This window comes from Macrobrachium nipponense, chromosome 7 (assembly GCF_015104395.2).
Source record: "Macrobrachium nipponense isolate FS-2020 chromosome 7, ASM1510439v2, whole genome shotgun sequence".
Taxonomy (NCBI): Eukaryota; Metazoa; Arthropoda; class Malacostraca; order Decapoda; family Palaemonidae; genus Macrobrachium; species Macrobrachium nipponense.
In genome coordinates this window covers 39,699,011-39,722,113 of record NC_061109.1, presented here as the reverse complement: position 1 = coordinate 39,722,113, position 23,103 = coordinate 39,699,011, and the positions used below count along the sequence as shown (strand labels likewise).

Below are 23,103 nucleotides of genomic sequence, written 5' to 3'. Positions count from 1 at the left end.
CTCACCCTGTGTTATTTTTATTTTCTGGTGCATTGTTAAGAAACGAACAAAATCATATACAGAAGAAAAAGTTTTCCCATTAAGCTACGATTAGCGCATTGTAAACAAAAAGAAGTTTTATTACATCGCTCTGTAGAACAAAACGACCTTTTACAGCCGTACCTGTTTTCTTCGCTGACGAAAGACCGCTCACTTAACTGAATCTTATGAACGACTGTGTAGGCCCAAGATTCCCTACAATTAGGCGTCTGGTCTCGCTGCAATATAGACTGGCCCATTGGCACCAGTCTTCGAAAGACTTTTCGATCGCGTGGGTTGTCTTAACGGAATTGGAGGGAAGTGTTCGAGTGACTGAAGCTGTGCAGAAATTACCGAGAGTGATTGTTCATTTCCAGCACTTCCTCTGCGTAGGCAAGATCGTTTCAGCGGAGATTGCCTTTACGGAGATTGCTTCCATTCAATTATCATTTATCATTCGACTGCTGGGATGATCGTAGCAAGCAACCGCAAGGTGTCGGAAGCAGTCTGATCTGAGTGTCTCGACCGTATTGGGTGACAGTTAGGTGGCCTGTGTCGGCGAGGCAGTCGGCACTGGCTCTCGCTCTTATTAGGAGATGTTTACTTCACTTGGGTTTTCATGTATTCTGTAGATTTCCTTGTTCTTATGTCTTTTCAACTCCCTGTCATCCTAATATTTAGATAGGTTGGTTATTCTTTACTACGGAGCAAATTTATTTGCACATTTATTTGATATACTTCTACACTGAACATACCAAGCATTAATTTTATTGGAATACATGCATATTTTCCATATTTGCCTCTTATTATTATTCTTCTTAGATGGTACAGTGAGAGTGTACCCATAGGTTTGGCCAGATGTTGATAAAATGCAATGCAATGCCGGGTGAACGTCTGAGGTGGCTAATGTAAACATTTCCTGTCATGCAGCAGTTGAAGTAGGAAAGCGTTAGTAATCATGGTCTTGTGTATAACCTAGAACTATATGATATATATATATATTATATATATATATATATATATATATATATATATATATATATATATACAGTCACGTAAACACGCGACTGTTTTTGCATTTACAAATATTAAGCCACATATATCGTTTTATATCCAGTTCTCTATAAATCTGGAACAACAAACTCCGGAAGGCAATTATGGTTGTCCGTTTTGGAACAACGATAGACAGTGACTTTGATGACTGAGCATGAAGCGGTTTAGTGCATGAGAGAGAGAGAGAGAGAGAGAGAGAGAGAGAGAGAGAGAGAGAGAGAGAGAGAGAGAGACCTTTTTCATCTATGGACAGAGACTTTAAGAGTGAAATTGCTTACCTGCGTAAAGAGTGAGAGAGGACGTAATGAAATAGCCATCGGCATCTTTGTAAACATCGAGAAGTAATTCGATAAATTAGGCAGACTTAGAAATACAAAAAGGTAACAGTTATAACTGGATTCTATGTCTGGGTGTTTTCTAGATAGTCTAGTAGTCCCCTCGGGTACCGAACGTCCTTGGCGGAAGACGCGGTATCGCTGGAGGTACTGTGAAGGTAGCGATTTGGTTGGGAGTCGTTATATAAACATTCCTCGGTTGTTTCTGGGCATCTGTCTCTCTCTATCGGCTGTGATCTGCACCGTTACTGCCGACAAGAGCCGGGGCCAAGTCATTCCAGGCTCCAACATAATTTTCTGTATTAAGGGATGAAGAATATAACGTGTATTTTCATTGGCGAATTTGACTCTAATCCGGAAATTTGAAAATGTGGATACGCGTATATGTTGAATCAGTAAAAAAATCTTTAGAGACGAAGATAATAGTACTGGGGGAGGCCATGGAGGGGTCAGGGGAATCCCGGGGGTTGGAGGAACCCCGGGGGAGAAAACGAGAAAAAGATATCCTGAAACATAAAGGATAAATAAAATCTATAAAAAATGAAGGGATAATACACTGATTCATACGACTGGACTGAAATTTTAGCCAGTGTTATTTTTCTCTACTAAAAAAAGAAGAAATCCCCAAGAAGAACTTTTGGAGGCCGCAAGCATCTACCAAGGCCGAGGATAAATAAAAGACCCTCATTCCGATGTGGATCTCTCTCTTCTGGAATCAAATGACTCTTGACCTTTCTCTCAGGAGCCAATTTTGGTCGAATTTTCTAGCCTCCTTTTTCGGAGGTCATAGTCTGTTTAATATCTGTTTTATAAATGACCATAAGACAAACAATAAAGAAACAATAAAAGAAATAAATATGGGAAATTATAGAAATAAAACGGTTTACTCAAGTGCTAGCGCGTGAACTCACAACCACCCACACACACACACACGCACACACATTTCTATTTACAAAGAATACAATAAGCCTATGCGATAAGCCTACCCTTGGAATTTTAGGACATTCTTCCTCAGAGAGTAAGAGTCTTAGTTCCAAAGGTAATTGGACTTCCATTTTATTGCTTGATGTTAACATTCTTGAAACTTGTTTGAATTGGGCATTTATCTCTTCATTAAGTCTCACTGTGGTCTAGACCCTAAGAGAATTGGCTTTTATTACCCGGAGAGATTGGGCATATGACGCTTACTTTATGGTAAGCCAAAAGTTTTTACAGTAACAAAGATCTCTAAGTTCTTTGCACATTGCAAATTGCGAAGGGAAAAACCTATATTTCAGCATCAGATTCTGAAGCGGTTACAACTTACAGAAATTTGAATTCAAGTCTGTCTCGCTTCTGCCAACTGGTCACATACGTACTCGAGGATTCTGTTTGCTTGTTAGGTGATGTCGTTAACGGATCACCAGCAAATTTATTATTCAGCCTACATGCTCAGACCGTTTTAGGCATTGCCTGTCGCCTAAATTTCTTATTCTTTTTGTTCAGTGCGGGGAACATATAAATGGGTCCCTGGGTAGAACCGTTGAATAAATATCGATGTCTTAAACCCTCCTCACGTGGGCGCCCAATAATATCGAGGTGAGGTATGCTCACCTTTAGGGACCCCTCCTGCGGAAGTATGAGAGAGAGAGAGAGAGAGAGAAGAGAGAGAGAGAGAGAGAGAGAGAGAGAGAGAGAGAGAGAGAGAGACATTCTTGTTATGATCGCCAAGTCTAGATGTTCCTTTTATCTGATACGTAAGAAATTTGCCCACATGATGAAAGTTTGGCTGTGACTTCACATAAAAAATTTGAGATATTCGTGTGGATAAGCCATCGTAGGATTAAAATGGTCTGCTAAACCAGATACTCGAGTCTCGAGAGCATTTGAATCCTTTATCTCTCGATCAGATCCTCCTTAGTTCTTCTGCCCGTCCTGCCTGCATCCTCCACCCCCTTCCCACCTCCAGGATGCGAAGATACCCTCCAACTCTCTCACACCCTCGATGTTCTTGTATTCCCCCCTCCCCCTCCCTTTCTTGGCGTCAGGCCAGTATCTCATAGCCTACATCTCTTCTCTTTCATCCTTCCCTCTCGAGCTCCTGCTTCCTATGCGTCCCACTTGTTGTTAGTCCACTCATTGTACCACTTAGCAAGGGGGCACTTAACCGCCTTCGAGACTTTTGGTTGATTTCATTGTTGATCTTTGTAGCTGTGTAGGAATGGGGTTCGCAAACTTAATACTGTATACATTTTTGTATCTGCTTTGGTTAATAATTCTAAATATAGTATTCTTGATTTGTCACCAAGTGGCGTTCACATAACTTTACTAAATTAAATCGAGAACTCGCCAGTTCAGTACAGCTTTGACTGTAAGTGACATAATATATATGTTAAAAACGTGGCATGAAATCCATTCAAGGCTGAAAGAGTTGCAATCTTTTCTCTTATATATGTGAATTTGTGACAACAGCTTGGTAGGAGTGAACTCTTTATCAGTGGAAATGTGTGTCAATCTTTTAGAAACTATAGATAAAAGCTGACGTTAATATGACTTGCATTGATGCAATATGTTTGTGTGTGTGTGTGTATATATATATATATTATATATATATATAGTATATATATATATATATATAGATATATATATATAGAGAGAGAGAGAGAGAGAGAGAGAGAGAGAGAGAGAGAGAGAGAGAGAGGTATTTATATATACAAATACAGTGCATATATATATAATATAATATATATATATATATATATATATACTAATATATATATATTATTGAGTGTGTATAATGTAAACACGTTAAAGAATTGTCACTTTAGCCGCTATTGTTCCTCTTGAGGGCCAATGAAGCCATGTTCTTTCGTAATAAAACAGCGTCGTAAAAATCCAAGCAGCGTAACGACATTCAAATTCGTGCTGTCTCGGGGCTGTAGATCGGCCGAATGGATTGCGTAAAATAAAGCTTTAATAGAAAGTGAAACTACCGTAGGTCAATCATTTGGTTGTTCGCATTTTTCCTCTCGCACCACACACGTGTATCAATGAACTTTGCACTCTTTAAATCGCCTCAAATAGTGACGTGAATGGCATGACTTCTCACGCACGTCTATAGATAGATATACTATACACTGTAAGTGGGTCATGGAGGTTCGGTGTGTTTGTTCGGCAGAACCGGAGAGCTACAGACTAAATAGTCTATTGTTTATTTTCTGGCTTAATCGCGGAACATGAAATTCTCATAAGTTTGCCTTAAAAGAGTCTGTGTTAACTAATGCCTTTGTATGTAGACATATAAAGAAGAAGGCGGGTGGGGGAAAGCTTTTCCATTTTTGATATTTTGAAGAAATCTGTAGATCAGAGACTATTGTTTTTCGTGTAAATTTCACTCATATTTAAAACCTACGAAATTCCTAGTGCATATTCATCTCCGGTTGTTTCTGCGGAACCTTCACAAGAAGACAAAGAACATTTCGAAGGTCATAATTATTAAGTGGCCTCAAAAATGGCTCATTTAGTGGTCGCTCGAGTGGCCCACTGGGTGGTCGCTTAATTAGATTATTGAGTGACTGCAAAATGAGAAGTGGACCATCTCCATTTTTCATCATTTTAATCAGTTGGATTTCGTTGCCTTTTTTAAATCGTCGTCACTATCTCACTCATCCGGGCAGCTGGTTCTTTTCTATCGTTCCGAATTTTGTAACACCTTCACTCCTTCCCCTTTTATTTTATTCGTTTCCTTCTGTGAAGGGCGAGAGGAGGGCAGTTGGTTGCCCGTCCCATCGACCTCTGCAACGCGCGGTAGCCACGCTGCTCACACCAAAGTCTTCACACAATTAAGGTGGTTTGTTTCAGGTAGAGACTAATTAAGAGCTGCGGTCGTGCACATCCTCCGGTGCCTTGCTTCCCACAGTGTCTGGTGTCTGCTTATCCATCAATCCTTCTATCTATCTATCTAGTTACTCCATCTACTTCTCTCTCTCTCTGTTTATACGTATATCTATCTATCTATCTATCTATCTATCTATCTATCTATATATATATTATATATTATATAATATATATATATATCTATATATATATATTATATATATATATATATATATGTGTGTGTGTGTGTGTGTGTGTGTGTGTGCGTGTGTGTGTATACACATATATTAATATCAGTCTATTGTTTATATATATATATATATATATATATATATATATATATATATATATATATATATAATATAAATTTAAACGCTGATTTGGACATGAAGAGATTCGCTAAAGTTGCATGTTCGAATAATTGAGATGATTGACCGATGGATTGGTCACCTTGTATTTAGACATTTCAGAAGCTAGAGTTAGTGGCGAAATAAAGTAATCATATTAAGTTAGTGGGAAAGTGCAGTCATTTCCAAAGAGTTATCTTGAGTTTCGCACATGCATCCGGAAATAATTGATAACGCTGTTCATGGTCATTCTTCAGTTGATCCAGAAAATGAACTCGCTTAAGTCCTTCGATGAGTACCTGGTGCTTTGGAAGTCAATGGCCCTTGCGGGCTGGTTCCATATGAATAGGGTTCATCTTCTGGATAACAACAACAACAACAACAACAATAATAATAATAATAATAATAATAATAATAATAATAATAATAATAATAATGCAGCTTGATAAAAGATTGTGAACATCAGTAGAAACAGAAATGTCCTTAGTGATGAGCCTGAAACGTATTTTTGTTTGTTCAGTCGAACAACTGAAGACCGATCGTTAGTTATATATCAAACTGGCGGTATGAAAGTTTGACAGCGTATTGTCGATTTATTTAAAAGTGTATTGAAATTTCGGGTCATCGTATGCTTCCCTTCGGCGCACCATTTTTAGGTTATTATTTTTCGGAACGCCAGATGCCAACCGTATACAATTACTTGCTTCCCTTGAGGCTCTTAAAACTTCTTTTGGCAGTTTCCCGACAGCCTGCTAGCAGCAGCAGCAGCAGCCTGCCCTGATATAGATAAGTCAGCCGGCTGGCCTGCCCGACCTTGTATGCGGTTAACCCTCCTCTTTGAGATGCAGCAAGATCTCTTGCAAAGTGCTTAGCCCACTTTGACTTCATTTCCGTTGTTCGATGCAGCTTATCGTTTTACGTTGCGAAGGAGAGTGGATGTATATGCTTGTACTTTGTTGCATGAGAACCGGGAAAGTGGACTTCATATTTAGATATGCGTTTGCTGGCAAGCCTGTAATAGTTCTTAAATATGTCAATGTGTGTGTGTGTGTGTGTGCACGCGCGCGAGCGCGCTCGTGTGTATAGATTCCTATCAATGATATTAGACCCGCAGATTTTTGCCACAGAGTCTTTGTTGTGTTACCGCAACCTGAGCTGTAACCTGTCGATGGCATCACACACTATTCGATAGGGAATTGCATTACACTGTAATTATGTCTTGTACTATGTCGCGGTGCTGACTAGCGCGTGAGTTATTTTTTTGTCTGCTGTAAGTCACGTGAAAACGCGTCATGTCCAGTTCTTACTTTCGAGAACTTTTATGTTCCTTAGATAATCACATGTCATCCCATGTTTGAATTGTTGTTATTTTTTTCGCAAGCACGTACAATGTTTGCTTTAGAGAAAGGCAATAGTATTATGGCCAGGAGCTATCAGGTTACTTTTGTCACGACGTCCATAAGTTCTTTTCACGTTAACATTGAGAGAGAGAGAGAGAGAGAGAGAGAGAGAGAGAGAGAGAGAGAGAGAGAGAGAGAGAGAGAGAGAGAGAGAAATCTGTGCCTTTGAACCTTGGTATGCTTTAGTTTATTTTTGCATGAACACCCAGCTGCATTTTTTTTCAACATTCTTTCAAGCTGAGTGGTCAGGCATGACTTTCCTAAACATTTTCAGACGTGGAAGAATGTGTCACTATTCATGACACGGTTTCTCACAAGGTGTTTTCCATTACTGCACTGAATATACATTCTGAACTACTCGGAAACATGACCGGTATTACGTTTGATATTGACCTTTTTTTGTGCTATTTATGCTGACACAAGAGATCCGAGGAGATCTGTCATTTCCTGATGCTGTACTTTGTCAGGCTTCTCATTGTATCCATTTAGTCAGCTTGTGACGACTATATACGATACTCTTGTGTCAACTAGTTAATTCTGTGAAGTACGATGCGCAGGATTCCTGCATTGCTGGAAAGTTATTAAATAATACGTTGTTTGTGTAATTTGTCTCCGGCACTAAGCAGTTTTTTTTATTGGTTTTGAAAAACTGCTTGGCTATAAAATGTCTAATCTTTCGTGTCATTAATCCAAGTTCCACGGAGATTTATTGGGTGCGATAAATCGGTCTGCCTATTGGGAACCTTTAAACCCAAGTGAAGCCGAGGCCACCCTTGCAAAGAAGTACTTTCTATAGGTCATGGCCTGGGGACACTTGCAGAAAGCGATAAAATCCTGAAAAACTGAGTAATGCAACGAGGCCTCCAAAAATGTCGTTAGGCAGCAAAAATCTTTTATTTAGCACAAAGTTTGAAGTCCGCTGGACGAACTTCAATGTTGGAGAACACTGACTCCTAACTATTGATTCTCAAGACCGGATTCCTTCCTGCAGATTTATTACATATCAGTTTACTTGTGTGTGTGTGTGTGTGTGTGTGTGTGTGTGTGATCGTGACTGTTGGGTGGAAACTGAAATTGTTTTTGCCGAAATCTTTAATGCACGATTGAATTCGGCCATTTTTATGAATGGATTCCAGGAAACGATTCATTTATTTTGCTATAATGTTGGTGCCTGTACCACATGTTATTATCGTTGAATTATCAATGTTGTAAATCTATGATGCATTTTTGTGTCTTGTAAATGTATGATGCAATGTCTTTTGTATCTGCTTTTGTATTTAGACATGCAGTGATATGAAGTAACGCATATTATTATTATAATTATTATTAAAAAATAAAAATAACTTTGTCTTCTTCTTCCAGGCCCGCATAACCGAAGGACGCGCGTGGTTAGCTCAACTTTCCCTCAACGACCCAGACTCGCCCGCCGCCCAACACTTGGCCGCCCTCCTGGACTGGGTTGCGACCATTCCCCCGACCCACACCACCCACCATGGTCTCTCCTCACCCATGAGCCCCACCCTGGCTACCCCTGCGCCCACGCCTAAGTCTGGGATGGGCGGGGAAGAAGAAATCCGAGGCGACATCGGACGGGACCTCATGCTCCTTGCCGCCCGCCTCCAGGAATCCCTCAATGATCCAACCGCTCAAGAACCCTTGCTGCTCGATACCATAGCGGTAAGGATGGGGGGACCGGATGTGTTCAGTGTCTGTTAGGCCCTGTGGTTTGAAATCATAACTAAACCGCCCGTTCATAGAATTCATTCACTGTATGTATCATCCCCGATCGGTTAAAATAGTTCTATCTTTCGTTTCTTATGAAGAAAACAGTATAAAAATTGTCTCGTGATGTATGGTCACGCAGGACACCCATGAAACATGAGTATATAACCATTTTTTTAATATTAATTTTGAATTATTGTTTAGTAAAAGGTATAATTATAAGAGGCAAAAACGAAGACGACAGTACTTGATATAGAGCGCTTGTATTCTAATTTTGTCAAACATCGTTACGTGGGCGACGGTTTTTCAAAGATACAGAGTAAATGGTCCCCTGACTCACGTGGTGGTTCTTTGACCCTTCTGCAGAAGCTACGCGTGTTGGACGCTTCCCTGTCCCAGCTACAGGAGAGGGTAGTCAGCTTGACGGAGGAGAACCGCGAACTCCAGGAGGCCGTGACGACCCTGAGCGATGCCCACGAAACGCGCACGGAGGCCTCGGGCACCGAGAGCGAACTGGTACACCGGAAGACGCCCTCGATCCATTCGGACTTGAGCGACGCGGAGGAGAGCGACGCTCCCGAGCACGCCCAACAACACCACAGGTCCGTGAAACTGGTCACCCTGGATGCCTCGACGAGTTTCCAGGAGTCGGGCATCTTCGACACGTCGTGCGAGCTCGTCCACGTCACCACCCAGACAGAGCTGGTAAGTCGTTGCGTCTCATTTCAAGAGCGAGGGAATGAATAACTGTGCAAGTGTATGTGTTACTTAAGGTGGCGCTTTGCTTTGAATAGTTTTATTCATTTTGTTTTTGATGTTTAGTTATGTTACTGGATGTCAGGTTTTGAAGTTAGCATAGTAGAGTTTGAATTCAGCTTGCAAAGTTTTGTTTGCATTGTCTAGATAATGACTGATATCTTTGGTTAGATGGTGCATTTTTCGCTGACTTGTTAAAGTTACAGGAAGTTAGATACTGTATTCCTATGAGCCCGAGAGTATATGATGCATATCAATCTGTACTAAAGAGTATACAATTGTATTTTAGCACTAATACATTTAGCGTCGGATCTCATGATTATCACAGCTGTTTGCTATAGCTTTTTAATAATTTGCCCTTTCATGTAACCGTAAAATGAAAATCTTAAGCTTATGTACAAAATAACCGTTCAGTCTTTGGCTTAATTGTTTTCAGAAAGGAAAATTGGAAATATATCTCGGGTAAAAGAACCAAAGTTTTTTTTTTATTATTATTATTATTAATTTAGATATTTCCTATAATACGGGCAAGTAATCTTGACACTTTAAAGAGTCGCTCGATGAAAACGTTCTTTTAAATACATATCATTCACGGCGCATTGCAATAAAGTACATGCAGATACCGTACCTGAATCTTGTACGCGCTTGGATACCAATCTATACATCGATTTGGCCTCTAGTGACCCCTCCCCTCCCCTCGTTTACAAACAGAAAGCTCGACGGTGCATGACAATAAACATTACGTTAGAATAGTCATCTTAGCAGGGAAAGGGGCGATATTTTACAGTGCTTGGAACAGACCTGCATAAAAGTACTTATTGCGACTGAAAAATTCAGGGTGTTCTTAATGTTGAGTGTTTTAAGGGTGAAGTGTTTGGAAAGTATTATCCCACCCTCTCATTCTCTCATTTGATTTGAAACTCACTACATTGTCTTAGCAAATACATATGTTGTGCCGCCAGAGTACAGAAGTCATTCAGTCACCCGTTTGATAGATAAGTCACGTTAAAAAAATGTAACACCCTTAGTATCTAAATATTCAGTTGAAAATCTTCGCAAAAATAATCGGTTTAAAAAATGTTTCACAACAATATTTCGCTTATAAGGTAATTTGATGAACTGAATGCCTAAATAAGAATTTTATTTGTTGATTTTGGTTAACTTTTCGTGCAGTAAATGGTTTCTTATATAATGAAAACGTTCTTAGATTCATTTCCGATATTAAAAAGTTAAGAAAGATAATTAAAAACAAAATTAAAAGATATGAATATGCATGATTGTTTCATTAGTGCATATGTTAATTTCGCACTAATTAGAGGTAATTTGCTAGTGCCAAAGTTGTTAGTGCAATATGCTTTTGGACTGCTGATGCACAGCTTGGCAGGGGTATGTTGCATGATGACCTTTTGACCTTTGTTTTGGCTTGACCAGACGCAGGTAACTGATGCCGCCTTGCTGGAGGCTGAACGCCACAAGTCGGAGTGTGAGCTCAGGGAAGCTGAGGTTGATCTGCAGAGTGCTGTGGCTCGGTTGGCCACCATCAGGTCAGCTGTTCAGGGCCGCGATCTTAGGCATCTCAGGTTGCAAGATTTGCAGGTGAGGTTGAGTCTTTAGATAGTTTCTCCTCTCAGCATGCAATCAGACGCAGAGTGATTGTCATTCATGTGTTCTTGCGTAAATGTTGATTCCTTTGCATTCTCTGAGAAGACTTGCTGTGTTGCTCGCTTGTTGCACGTTGAATTCATTTTGAATATAAACCTTTTGCATCAGAACATTTTTGGAGGTGATATTTTTCAATGCTCAAAACAAAGTAAAAATGAACAGTGGTTATAGAAGAAACTTTGACTGAAATAGACATTATTTCGAATACTGTCATTTTCCACTTTGGTTTTCTCAAGAAAGGTGTCTTAAGTTTTAGGTGGATTTCTCAAAAATGGTAATTTGGATTGTGAACACCCCCTGGTTTACCCTTTTATCTTCATTCCATTCTCTTTATTTATTAAGAACCTCTTTTCATTTAGGAAAGCGACGAATACTTACGGACGTGTCTGGACGAGCGAGTGGTCCTCAGCAAGCTCGAGTACGACGGCATTGTGGAGAGCGAGCGATGCCTCCAGAGGGAACTAGAGCACCTCAAGTGCGAGAAGGATCAGTTGGGGATCGAGTGTGACGCTTTAAGAGGCCAAATCAGGGATTATAAGGCCAGGTAAGTTCATCGGTTTCTTCTGATTGCGATTATTGAAGCTATTCCCTGATCAGCCCGTGTGTGTGTGTGTGTGTGTGGTGTTACCCAGATAATTCTCCACTCTTGGGATGAAATCAGCCTTGATAAAACTCTATCTCCCTCTGGGGAGATCATTGACTGGGCGAGTCCCCAACTCTAGTAAAAAACTAGCAGGAGGTGGATTCTACGTTGATGCGTGTGTGTGTGTGTCTGCCTATCTCATTAAAATGACTGATTGAATTGTTCCTTTCAATTTCACAGCCGTGGCACTGACGCCGAAGAGGCGCTGAAAGGCGAGATCAGGGTCTTGAAGCAGAAGCTGATGGTCTCCGAGCGGTCAAGACTGCAGGTCTTCGAAGAAAAGTGCGAACTCGAGGAGGAGGAGAATGATTCTCGTCTCATGGTTCAGAGGTGAGCATACATAAAGAAACAAACATATTTTTAACATCACGAGGTGTCTATACCTACCTTATTGACTAAGCAATGTTCTAAATTGTTATTATTCTAGCCGTCTTATTTTGTCAATTCTGCCTGACATTACTTTCCCTGCTGGTTAATTGTACGTTGTTTGATGGCACCTAATCCCGAAAGTCTGGTCGAGGATGTCTCGCAGTAAAATCGAGATCTAGTTTTTTTTTTACCTTTTTTTTACACTGATTATCAGATCAGTAAAATCTTCAACTTCTGTACATTTATTTGCGCAAATATTATTTATTTATATATTTATTTATTTTTTTAGCTTTTTGTTTGTGAATGTATCATTCGTACAAATGATATTCCAGGTTTTGAGTGAAGCCTACATGGTTGATATAGACTCTTGCGTAATATACGTGAAGTCAGAAGGTGCTCACACGTAGTTATTGATTATTTTTACGTGTTTGGTCGATATAAATAACATTTGCATGATTAAAATAACTGTGAGTGAGCAAATTATATTTAACTCAGATGTAAATCCTGTGTTTGTGCGTCATTTTTTGGTGGGATTAACATTTCCAAATACGTTTATCTTCGAAGAGATTTTTTATTTTTCCATCGAACAGTTTCTTTGACATTGATATACAGATTGAAGCAAAAGACACACACAACACATTCACGAACTACTATATTTTACGAAGAATATTTTGCCACAGTCAACTACAGTTACAAAGCGGCCGAGACAAAGTCCCAGCAATTCGGCAAAACCCCTTTTGTCGCGTGATTAGAAGTATACCGGCGTTGTAACATTAAGCCTTAGCACGCAATTGAGGTATGCGCCGTTATTGTTATCCAAATGGGACACGGGGCTACGGCGAGGGAAGGAGGTAATCACGAAGTCCATATTAAACAGTCGAGCAACTTGCAGCGATCTCATTTTTCTTTTTCCTCGGGATCAATACATAATCTTACCTTAGCAGCAAATTGTATTGATTCTCTTTGTTTTTGTCATTGTATTTGATATTCATTATTTGTGCTAGCTGTGGTTAGACTTTGCGATAAAGGTTTAACAAGTAAGAAACTAACACAAAGGACATTTTCTTTTATTGTGAATTACAAACGCGCACGTGCACTCACAAGCACACACACGTGTGTGTAATCGAAGTCTTGAAATGTGCCATAAGCAACAAATGTATAGGTTATAATCAAAGGTGCCCATGAGCAAAAGAAAGTAGTTAATTGGAAGAAAATGAAGATCCTAGAATTCTCATCACAGAAGCAATGATCAATATGAAGTCATCCATTCTCTCGGTCCACAAGGTCGCTTTTGGACCGGTAAGCATACGGCTCCCTCGACCTTATGACCTTGGTAGCGTCTTCACTGGTTTCTTAACATGCAACTCCCTCCGGGTGGCGGTCGCTTCACCGACTGCTTTGTGTTGATATTCGAGATTTTCTTTTCAAATTTCGTTTTTCCTGTCATTCATGCGAGGAAGAGTTCGTTTGGTTGTTAATGAACTTCATCCGTCATATGCGACCTTCATCGTCCATTGAATATTGAGCCGCAGTTTGGATAATGGATTTGGCTGCTGATCGTCGAATGTTCTTGAAATGGATTCTCGACAGCGGCAGCAGCAGTGTCTTGGTCAAACAGGGCAGAGGAACTGAAGCAGGACCTCATAGCGAATAGCATTCGAGGATGAGCGACACGCGTCCTTTCTTGCGTCTGTGATGTTGACATTAATAGTGTGTGGGAGTATGAGGCCCGGGACATAGGACTCACTAATCTCGTTGGTCCCATTCAAGAGAGGTTTCTTCTCCCTCCCGAGTGTCTGTTTAGCTTCGCCCGTGTTAGCAAGCGCAACTGTGCCCGGCAAGGGGAAATAAACAGTCCGTCGTGAAATTCTGGTGTCGTCTCTGGGAGTGTGCGATGATGCCTTGAGAGGCTTTCGTCAGTTTTTTCTTGAGTGAAAATGGTGAGAATACATCGCCTGAAAAAGACAACTTAACGGACATTAGGTTACTATATTTCCATAATTCCCCAAGATGGGATTTCGTGGTTATTTTATAGCGATTGGTAGACAGAAAGGTGAAGTCCCTTAGTCCCGATGCTTGGCATCATATTATGGATCCTCAAACTTTCCACCTCCTCTTGCAAAGAAGCTCTGCAAGACTTAGTCCTCGAGAAACCCTGAAACCGGATGCGAGGCTGCCCGAATTCCCTATAGTGAGGCCCGGCCTGGAAAAGCTATGGCCGGAAATCCAAAAGCTGAGACTCAGCCATTCAACCCTGAAAGGGGCGCAGGACGAGCTGAAGGCCGGTTTCCCCCCCATCCCGCAAGTAGGAATCGGTGGGTATGGGGAATACCCTGGTCGTTACCTCTTCTTGCCCGAAGAAAGCGCCAGCAAAAGTGGATTGGGCATAAATAATGGTTTGGGTGGAGGTCACGACCCAGCCCAGCTTCTGGAGGAGGCTGTTGTGGGCGTCAACATAGAACGAAAGGCGTAAGCTGCCTCGATTTTTGGGTCTTTCATAATTGAAAAGAAATGTATTTATAAGCTTTGTTGTGTCGTGTCTCAGTGTTGTGGGCGATCGGTATCTAAGTAGTCATTTTGCCATGACGATTTCGCATAGATGAACCCATGTTTACGTGGAACAAATAAAACAGTTTTTCCGTTTCTGTTTTTTATACATTTGCTGTACAGATTTTATTACAATCAATAATTACATATCGCTTTACATTTACAATGTTTATGCTTGAAGTTCCTTTTGATGTAGCAATGAAAATAGGGGTTTAATATTTTATATATGCAAAACAGACCACTTGGAACTTGAAACGCTCTGCTAATTTTAAGGGTATGCTATACTTTTACTGCACTAGAATCATTTATTGTGTTGGTTCCAATTTACTATAAATTAATTAATAACGGTTAGCAAATTTAAGAGTATGCATTTTATATACATTTTTATCTTTTAGTTTTGCTAAACTTGGGTAATATCGTGATGTTCCTTGAGAAGGTTTATTTAGTCGTTTATTCTGTTCTTTGTTTCCATATGAAGGTTCAGCTTTTTATACTTAAAGCAGTTATGCAGGCAAACAAGAATATCAATGGTTTGTGTGGAATTTTGCTGATTACTTACATAGGAATTAAACGAAAATTATATAGGTGAAAGATGGGAGGCTAAAGAAGCTAGATTACACCTATTTTCACGGAGTGTAGGGTATGTTGTATGAAGATACACTTTTGAATATACTGCTAAATATATACAGAAATTATATTTACTCATAATTTATATACAAATGTAACACTTCCTAGCTCATTCAAGGAAAGAATTTCTCTCTAAACACATCTTTCATGCTTTAGTATTTTGTTGATTTGTGGTAAATTGTGCCCTTATGTAACAAAAACTGGGTTTCCTTTGGAAAAGGTTGGAGGCACAGATGGAGGCAGCAAGGGAAATGGAAAATCTTCTTAGCGCTTCACTGTCACAAGAACAAGAAATCTCAAGAGAGCTCCATCGACGTGTGAGGGATCTACAGGTAAAGTTTTATCATAGGGGTACTTCTTAGCCCTGATAGCAACGTAGTCAGATAATTAGAAAAGACTGTTGTAGTTTGGAGTCATGCCAAATAAGTTTTATTTGTACAGTTCAGCAGGGCGTGTCATTGACATTTACTTTGTAATTTACGATTTTGCAAGGTGTTTTACTTGTACTTTATTGTACGATAATTGTTTGTTGGCAGATCCTAGAAAAGGAACATCGAGGACGTTTGGAGAAGTTGGAGCAAGTAAGTCGAGAAGCAGAAGAAAAGGCTGTAACCTTAGCTGCAGCAAGAGAACAATTAGCCATGCAGCTCACTTTTGCTGCGTATGGCTTGATGCTTGTCGACAGTTGGAGATTGATGGTGCCAAACTCAACTGCTGCCATTGTTCCATACACAGGAAAGACCTTGAAGGTGTCTCCTGAAGTCTGCCCTACCATGACTGCTCACATGACCACTGAGGTTCTTGATCACAGAGAATCAAGGCCCACTGTAACCGATCGTGATAAGTGTTTGTGTACCCCTGTGATGTGTCATGTCCACGTTCAAACATGCAAAGAGTTCCCAGTAGTCAGTGCCGCTGTACAGACTGATGATGTTGATGCTCAATGTGTTAATAAGGAATCTCCTAACCTTAATGTTGGTGTTGACCATGGCCAAAGAAGATTAGCTATTAGAGATGAGGATGAACCCCTCAACAAAAGGCCAAGAAACACCAGAAGTCAGTCCACCATGACCTTTACATCTGAAGGTCCCACAGAGAGGGAACAGTACTATCTTGAGCAGATCGAAGCCCTCCAAAGAGAAAAGATCAATCTTAGAAAGGTAGGCGTTTAATATTTTCATAAATATCCATCATAAGTTTTCCTTCTAAGTATGAGTAGTTCTAGTTTATCAGTCAATGCTTTAGTATTATTTGGTTTCATTGTTATGTATAATCCCTTGTCGTCTTAGAAAAATAGATTGCATTGCTATGGTATTGTCGTCTATTATATCTACATATCTTACTTCTCAAAAATTCTCATTGTAGTATTATTGAAATCCAAATTCCTGTACTGCGCTTGATTTGTCTGTCACTGTTTTTGTTTTGTAATACCATAAGACAACACTTCTGATTTTTAAAGAATTTATACATTTCGTCTCTCCAAAAGTAAATTTTTCTATTGATATAATTCTTTAGTGTCCCAAAAACTCCTGCCATTCAGAATCAGTTTTCTTTTTGAAAGTACACATTAATAGTTTACGGATATTGGTTTTGCATCAGGAACAGTTACGATGAGTAAATTTGGTTAGCATTTTGTCCCTTTTTTAAAGTGCCCACAGTATATATGTGGTAACTATGTATGGTAACCATAAAGACAGCTAGACATTGAAAGTTTTAACTTTTATATGCTAATATATCTATATGCCTTTAAATATTCTCTTGTTTCTCCTCAATGAAAAAGTGAATTTCCAACGTTTAATTTATTTTCGAGTTTTTTTTTAATTTAAGTGGTTACTGTTAAGTAAAATAAAATAACCTAAAACTTTATGAAACATTATACATTTTTTACTCAAGGGCCACGAAACTGACCGAAGAGACTCCCTCCAGCAACACAGTGATCTAGAGGAAGTAATGGAAGAAATGCGGCAGGAGCTTCAAGTAGCAAAAGAAGATAACTGCACACTTGTTTTCCGCCTTGAGGAGACACAAGATAAAAATGAAGAAATGAAACAGAATTACGTGCATAAAATAGAAGAGCTTAAAGGAGATATGTCTCGGTATAAGGAGATGTATGAGCAAGAGAAGAAATCACTGCAGAAGGATTATGAACTTCGTGTAAAGGAAGTAGAGAAATTGAGAGATTTTCAAGAAGAGCGGGTTCATCAGCTGGAGATACAGCTCGCCAACTTTAGGCAAGAGCTTGAAATAGTTGGTGTTTCACTCGCTACTGATCTAGTGGAGTTTGACACTGACATGGAAAATGTACTCTCCCAAGGCAGTCCATCTTCGCTGAAATGCGCTGACGACGGGGAACTCATCAAGAAGATAAGAGAGCTTGTGAAATCCGAGACAGCTCTTAGGCAGAAAATTTATGATCTAGAGAAAAAGGTATGGTATGGCAGATCTCATGCAGTAGTCAACACTTAATTGTGCTGATGACTCGCAAAACTGTAATTATTACTTTGCTAAAGTATTAAATTTATATTTTCAGCTTTCTAGTAGATGAACATAATCCACGAAAATTTTTATTTTTTTTATTTTCTTATATTGATACTGGATCTTGTACAGAATGTAATCATTGCCCTTCACTCGACTTCATTAAGAAACTGATGCGTTGAGAACTATTTATTTTCACCATGTTAGAAAGATAATCCACACTTTGTAAGAGTTGTACATATTTTACCCATGTATTCACAACCGATTTTCATTCCTGCTCTAAAAGATTCTACGTATTTTTACTAAACAGGAGTGTGCATATCGTGAAACAATTCGTGAAGCAGACAAAATTATGTCCAGCCATGTAACATCCTATAAACAAAGAATAGAAGATTTGGAGGCCACTATTGAACAACAGGTCTCTCGAATCCAACAGCTTGAAGCCTCAGAAGAACGCCTTAGAGCTTCCCTACGGAATAATTCTAGGACAAGTGAAGGTGCCCGCATATCAGATTTGTTGGATCGCCTCATTGAAACAGAAAATTCAGAGCTCAAACTCAAAGAGAGGGTTTGGACTCTTGAACGAAGTGAGAAGGAATTGCAAATAAAGGTAACTTTATCAACCTTTATTAGTGAATAACAATTTCAGCTTGGCTATTAGTTTTTTTATTTTTATTTTGATGATGTACCATTTTTCATTGAACATTCTTCAGATTGGATAGGCAGTCTTCAAATGAAAAGGAACTTTTAGTTTTATCTTTTGATATTTGATTACTGGAAAGGACAATGAAACACAAACTGATGACAAATCACAATGTTTAATTGACAGTCCTCTTAATACATTATTCTCATGAAATAAGATCTCGTATAGTTTCACTAATCAGGTTAAGTGAAAAACTTTCACATCTGTAATATACTTCAGAAGATTTTTAATGCAGTTAGCATAGGATCAGTTATTTTCTTATACTGTGGTATATTGTAATCTTCAATGTTAGACTCTCGTTTTAACATACTATTTACAAAATCGGGCTGCTGGTTAGAAGACGAGATGAACAGTTATTTTAATACTTACTAACAATAATTGTGGCATAAATTTACTAGTATGAGTAATAAAAATTTTTTTCAGTTGATGGAAGGAGAAAAGAATAATCAGTCACTCAGAGGTGAATTGCGTGATCAAGAAGAACTTGTTCATCGCCTGAGAGCTTTAGAAACTGAAAATAATGCCCTCTCTGTTGAACTTAATCAGGTAAGTGCTATATTTAAATTTCAACAAGTTGTGAAAGTAGTACTGTAAGTGTATTTTAAGCAGTCTAAGAGTAAATAAGTCAATATAAATTTTCATTGGTGACTGCTTGCATTATGACCAACATTTTAATGTGACTTTTTCTGAAAAATTCAGGTTTTTAATATATGTCAAGTTTTTTAATGCTTATTAAAGCATACTATAGTTAAGTACGTATGTTGTTGCATACTCTCTTCAAAGACATGAATGATTTTAAAGTACTGTACGTACTGCAGAGAGTGCAGTGATATGAACTGTTACTTGAGTAACTAGAAATAATGATTTCTTGCAATACTATATCTATACTGTACACAGGCGCAGGATTCTGCCCGAAAAATGAGTGAGGTACAACAGAGTGAAAGTTACTTACGTGGTCGTGTGGAAGAGTTGGAAGTAACGGAAAACATGCTCCGAGAGACCCTTCACCAAGCTGACCTCATATTGGCCCAAAGGGAACGAAAACTCAGGGATCAGGTAAATTCATGTTTCAGTTTAATAAATGTTCGTGGTCCACTGTAATATGTATATGTAAAGTTTGATCTTGACTGAAAATCTTTTGTCTGCACACTAGCAGTGTAGTACTATACTACTGTACTATTAGCTTCTGGAATTTTACTTCAGAAATACTATTATGCACTGCTGCTTAGCAGTAACACAGCATATTTGTTATGTTTTTTTTTTTTATTGTACAATGATAATTCTTTGAGTGCTGGTAAATGGTATGTATCTGTTGTATTATCTAGGCAGTACAGCACTCATTTGTAAGTTTCAGTATCATTTAAAGTGTCAAAAATATTGGTCATATTTTCTGGTTCAGTACATTGTTCATATTTCCAAACACTAAATCACAAATAACCCATATCTGGTCACAGCTGAGTTGATAAAGTCACTGTCATCCAAATACAAAATGAAAATGGTCAGGGTAGGTGTACATTCCCAAAGTAAAGTGAATTAAGTATTAATGACTTATTTGTTGCTTAAAATGTGGAAGCATAAAATGGATATATATATATTATATATATATAGATATATATATATATATATATATATATAATATATATATATATATATATATAGATATATATATATATATATATAATATATATATATATATATATATATATATATATATATATATATATATATATATATATATATAGTATATATATATATTATAGTATATATATATATATATATATATATATATATATATATATATATATATATATATATATATATATATATATATCTATATATATATATATATATATATATATATATATATATATATATATATATATATATATATATATATTGTACCATACATTGTACAGTACATATATGAAAGTTTGAGTATCATTCAGAGGGATTGTAACAATACAATACTGTACTTTGCATACTTTGTATAGAATTGTAATTGTAGTAAAGCTCTAAAAGAGGATCCTGCAAGTAGGACAGGAGGACTAAAGTATTGTTGTCACCAACGCTTGCAGTAAATGAGATATTGAGGTAGCTTGAGCCTTGGGGCAATTTTGAGATCAGTTTCTTCTGATGTTCTTTAATGTAACAACTAAAGTTGCTGTTTTGGTATACTGTTTTAGTGAGAGAAGTGGTGTAAAAACTGAAATGATGTTTAAAGTGGTTTCTGAAATTTAATGGACATCAATTCTAATTTTTACTTTCAGGTTTCTTCCCTTCAAGAAGAAGTACAAGCTTACAAAGCTCAGCTAGAAGCTGCGGCATCAAAAGAATATGGTGCTCGGGAGTCAGAAATATCATATAGAAGACAGTTAGAAGAGCTGAAGAGTCGATTGGCTGATGCTGAAAGAGAATTGAAGGAATCCTCTTCAGAAACAATGAGTCATGAAACACAACATCGCTCTGAGGTTAGATGTTAATTGTTGTTACCCATAGGATTTTGATTCCTTCTAACTTTAGGAAATGTGGCAGTAGTTTAAAAATGAAAAGGCTGTCATTTAAGAACTTCAATTCTTGTGTAAATACTGTAAATATGATTGTGTTTTGTCAGACTACTATTGCAGTGTATTAACTTGGAAAATAACCATTCACAAACAGTTGAATGTTTTAATTTTTTGTTTTGTGTACAAAATATGGAGTGTTCTTCTTGAACACATTTTAGTCATTTTCATTTTCATTAATCAGAGCTCTTCTGAATGATTAGTATGCAGTGAATTGTGAAAATTATGGTTATTATTTCTTGACTTAATGACCCACTTCTGTATGGTTTTTCAGAATGACCCACTTCTGTATGGTTTTTCAGGTAACAAAACTTCGGAATCAGCTAAAACTTAGTAACTCACAGTTAACGGAGCTTGACAGGCTGAACTGTGAACTCCGTGATCGGGTGTTAGCTGCTCAAGCTGAAGGACAGCGCTTGGCAAAGGAGTTGGAGGAACGTGGCCGACGACACGAACAGGATCTGATTAGCTTTAACCTCCAGGTGAATAGTGTGTTTCACATGACATATAAAATTCCTCTAGTCCTATTGTATCGCTGTTACTACATTTGCTTATTTATTTTAAACATTTATTTGATTATTATAAATTCTTATACGCAGTATAACCTCCAATGCTGTATTGTTTGTATAGTCTAGGGATGTAACATACTTCACGGTTATTAAACATCATACACCATCATACTTCTTACAGTATTAGTGATATACTTTATGATGAAGAATATGTGCTTTTACTATACGTAATGAAGTACTGTAAGAATGATATCAACTTTTGAATTTTCATTCTGACAAAATTTTTTGCCCTGATTTTTAACTTAACGCCTGGGACACTAGCACTTGCTAAAAATGCTGTTCTAGCTTGTCACTGTAGGAAAGGACATGGATGACATACTCATACTTACTTGCACTAACTCCATATTTTTACCATATTAATTTTTTTGTTTGCTTGCACCAGACAAACCACTGCCTAAGGAAGCTCTAAGCATCTGTTTAAATGATGACAGGGCTTGAAAAGGCAAGTTTTTGTATATATAGAAAACATATTTCTTGAAGAATTTATTAAGTTTCTCATCTCTTTATAATGTCTATGTTTGTTGCGAGCTTAAAAAAAAAGCTGGCATCCAGAATGGTCAACTTGATCAGTTAGAAAACTGTGAATACATGAAGATTAACTACAGGCATCCTTTGTCAATGGTGGTTGGGCATTTGTTTTTAATTTACTAATGAAAATAATTCTTTTAATAAGTTATAAACTGTAAATGAGAGTAAATAAGTAGAAAAGTATGTACGATAATACATATTAACAAAAACTGCCTTTTGTATTCAAGCCCTGCTTTCCTGTACTTTTGTTTAGTGCTGATCAGTTTTTATGAATTTTCATTTCTAAGTCATGTTTAAGAACGAGATCTACAGACACAATTGGTTAGAGTCCAAATTCCTTCTAACTCATGTTTAAGAACCAGAACCACAGACACAATTGGTTAGAGTTCAAATTCCTTTTAACTATTACTAAATAAAATTTTTTGCTATGTTATATTAAAGTTTTAAAAATTGTAACTCTTACATGGATAAATTACTGTTTTGTTATTCATACAATATTAATCCATGAGTATTTGATGTGAGAGATCATGAAAAAGTTAGGATCATTTGATAATTCTTATTTGTAACATAAAATCATATGGTGATGTTTATTATGATATCACTAAACAAGAATAAAGGTTAAAGCTGTATTTGATATCTGTATGAATCACTTGACTGCTTGCAAAAGCCGAGTTGTTAAAAACTCATATCTGCTTGCTTCATTATATATTGACCTGTGTTTCCCAGATGTCCTCTCGTGATTCACACATTGAGGAAATGGAACATCAGATAGAACAAATAAGTCATGTCCATGCAGTCAGCGAACTAGATGCCCTTGCATCATCGCCGATCGCTTCACTCCATGCTTCTATAACTGCTCTTACCTCAGCACTTAAGGTTTGTTTTTTTTTTATGCTCTTCCTCTCTTTCCAAATGAAGGTGTATTGTACATAT

The 23,103-nt window shown here is 37.9% G+C and overlaps 1 protein-coding gene across 1 annotated transcript in view; it reads left to right on the top strand.

Moving 5' to 3' along the window:
• The window catches only part of LOC135217078 (uncharacterized), a 399,671-nt gene that overhangs the window by 355,936 nt on the left and 20,632 nt on the right, over positions 1-23,103 (top strand). Inside the window, 14 exon segments of the mRNA XM_064252763.1 lie at positions 8,371-8,685; positions 9,097-9,435; positions 10,918-11,082; positions 11,508-11,692; positions 11,972-12,121; positions 15,555-15,666; positions 15,871-16,494; positions 17,228-17,761; positions 18,120-18,419; positions 18,936-19,058; positions 19,410-19,568; positions 20,780-20,980; positions 21,376-21,555; positions 22,897-23,046. Coding sequence (XP_064108833.1) covers positions 8,371-8,685; positions 9,097-9,435; positions 10,918-11,082; positions 11,508-11,692; positions 11,972-12,121; positions 15,555-15,666; positions 15,871-16,494; positions 17,228-17,761; positions 18,120-18,419; positions 18,936-19,058; positions 19,410-19,568; positions 20,780-20,980; positions 21,376-21,555; positions 22,897-23,046 — 3,537 coding nt within the window.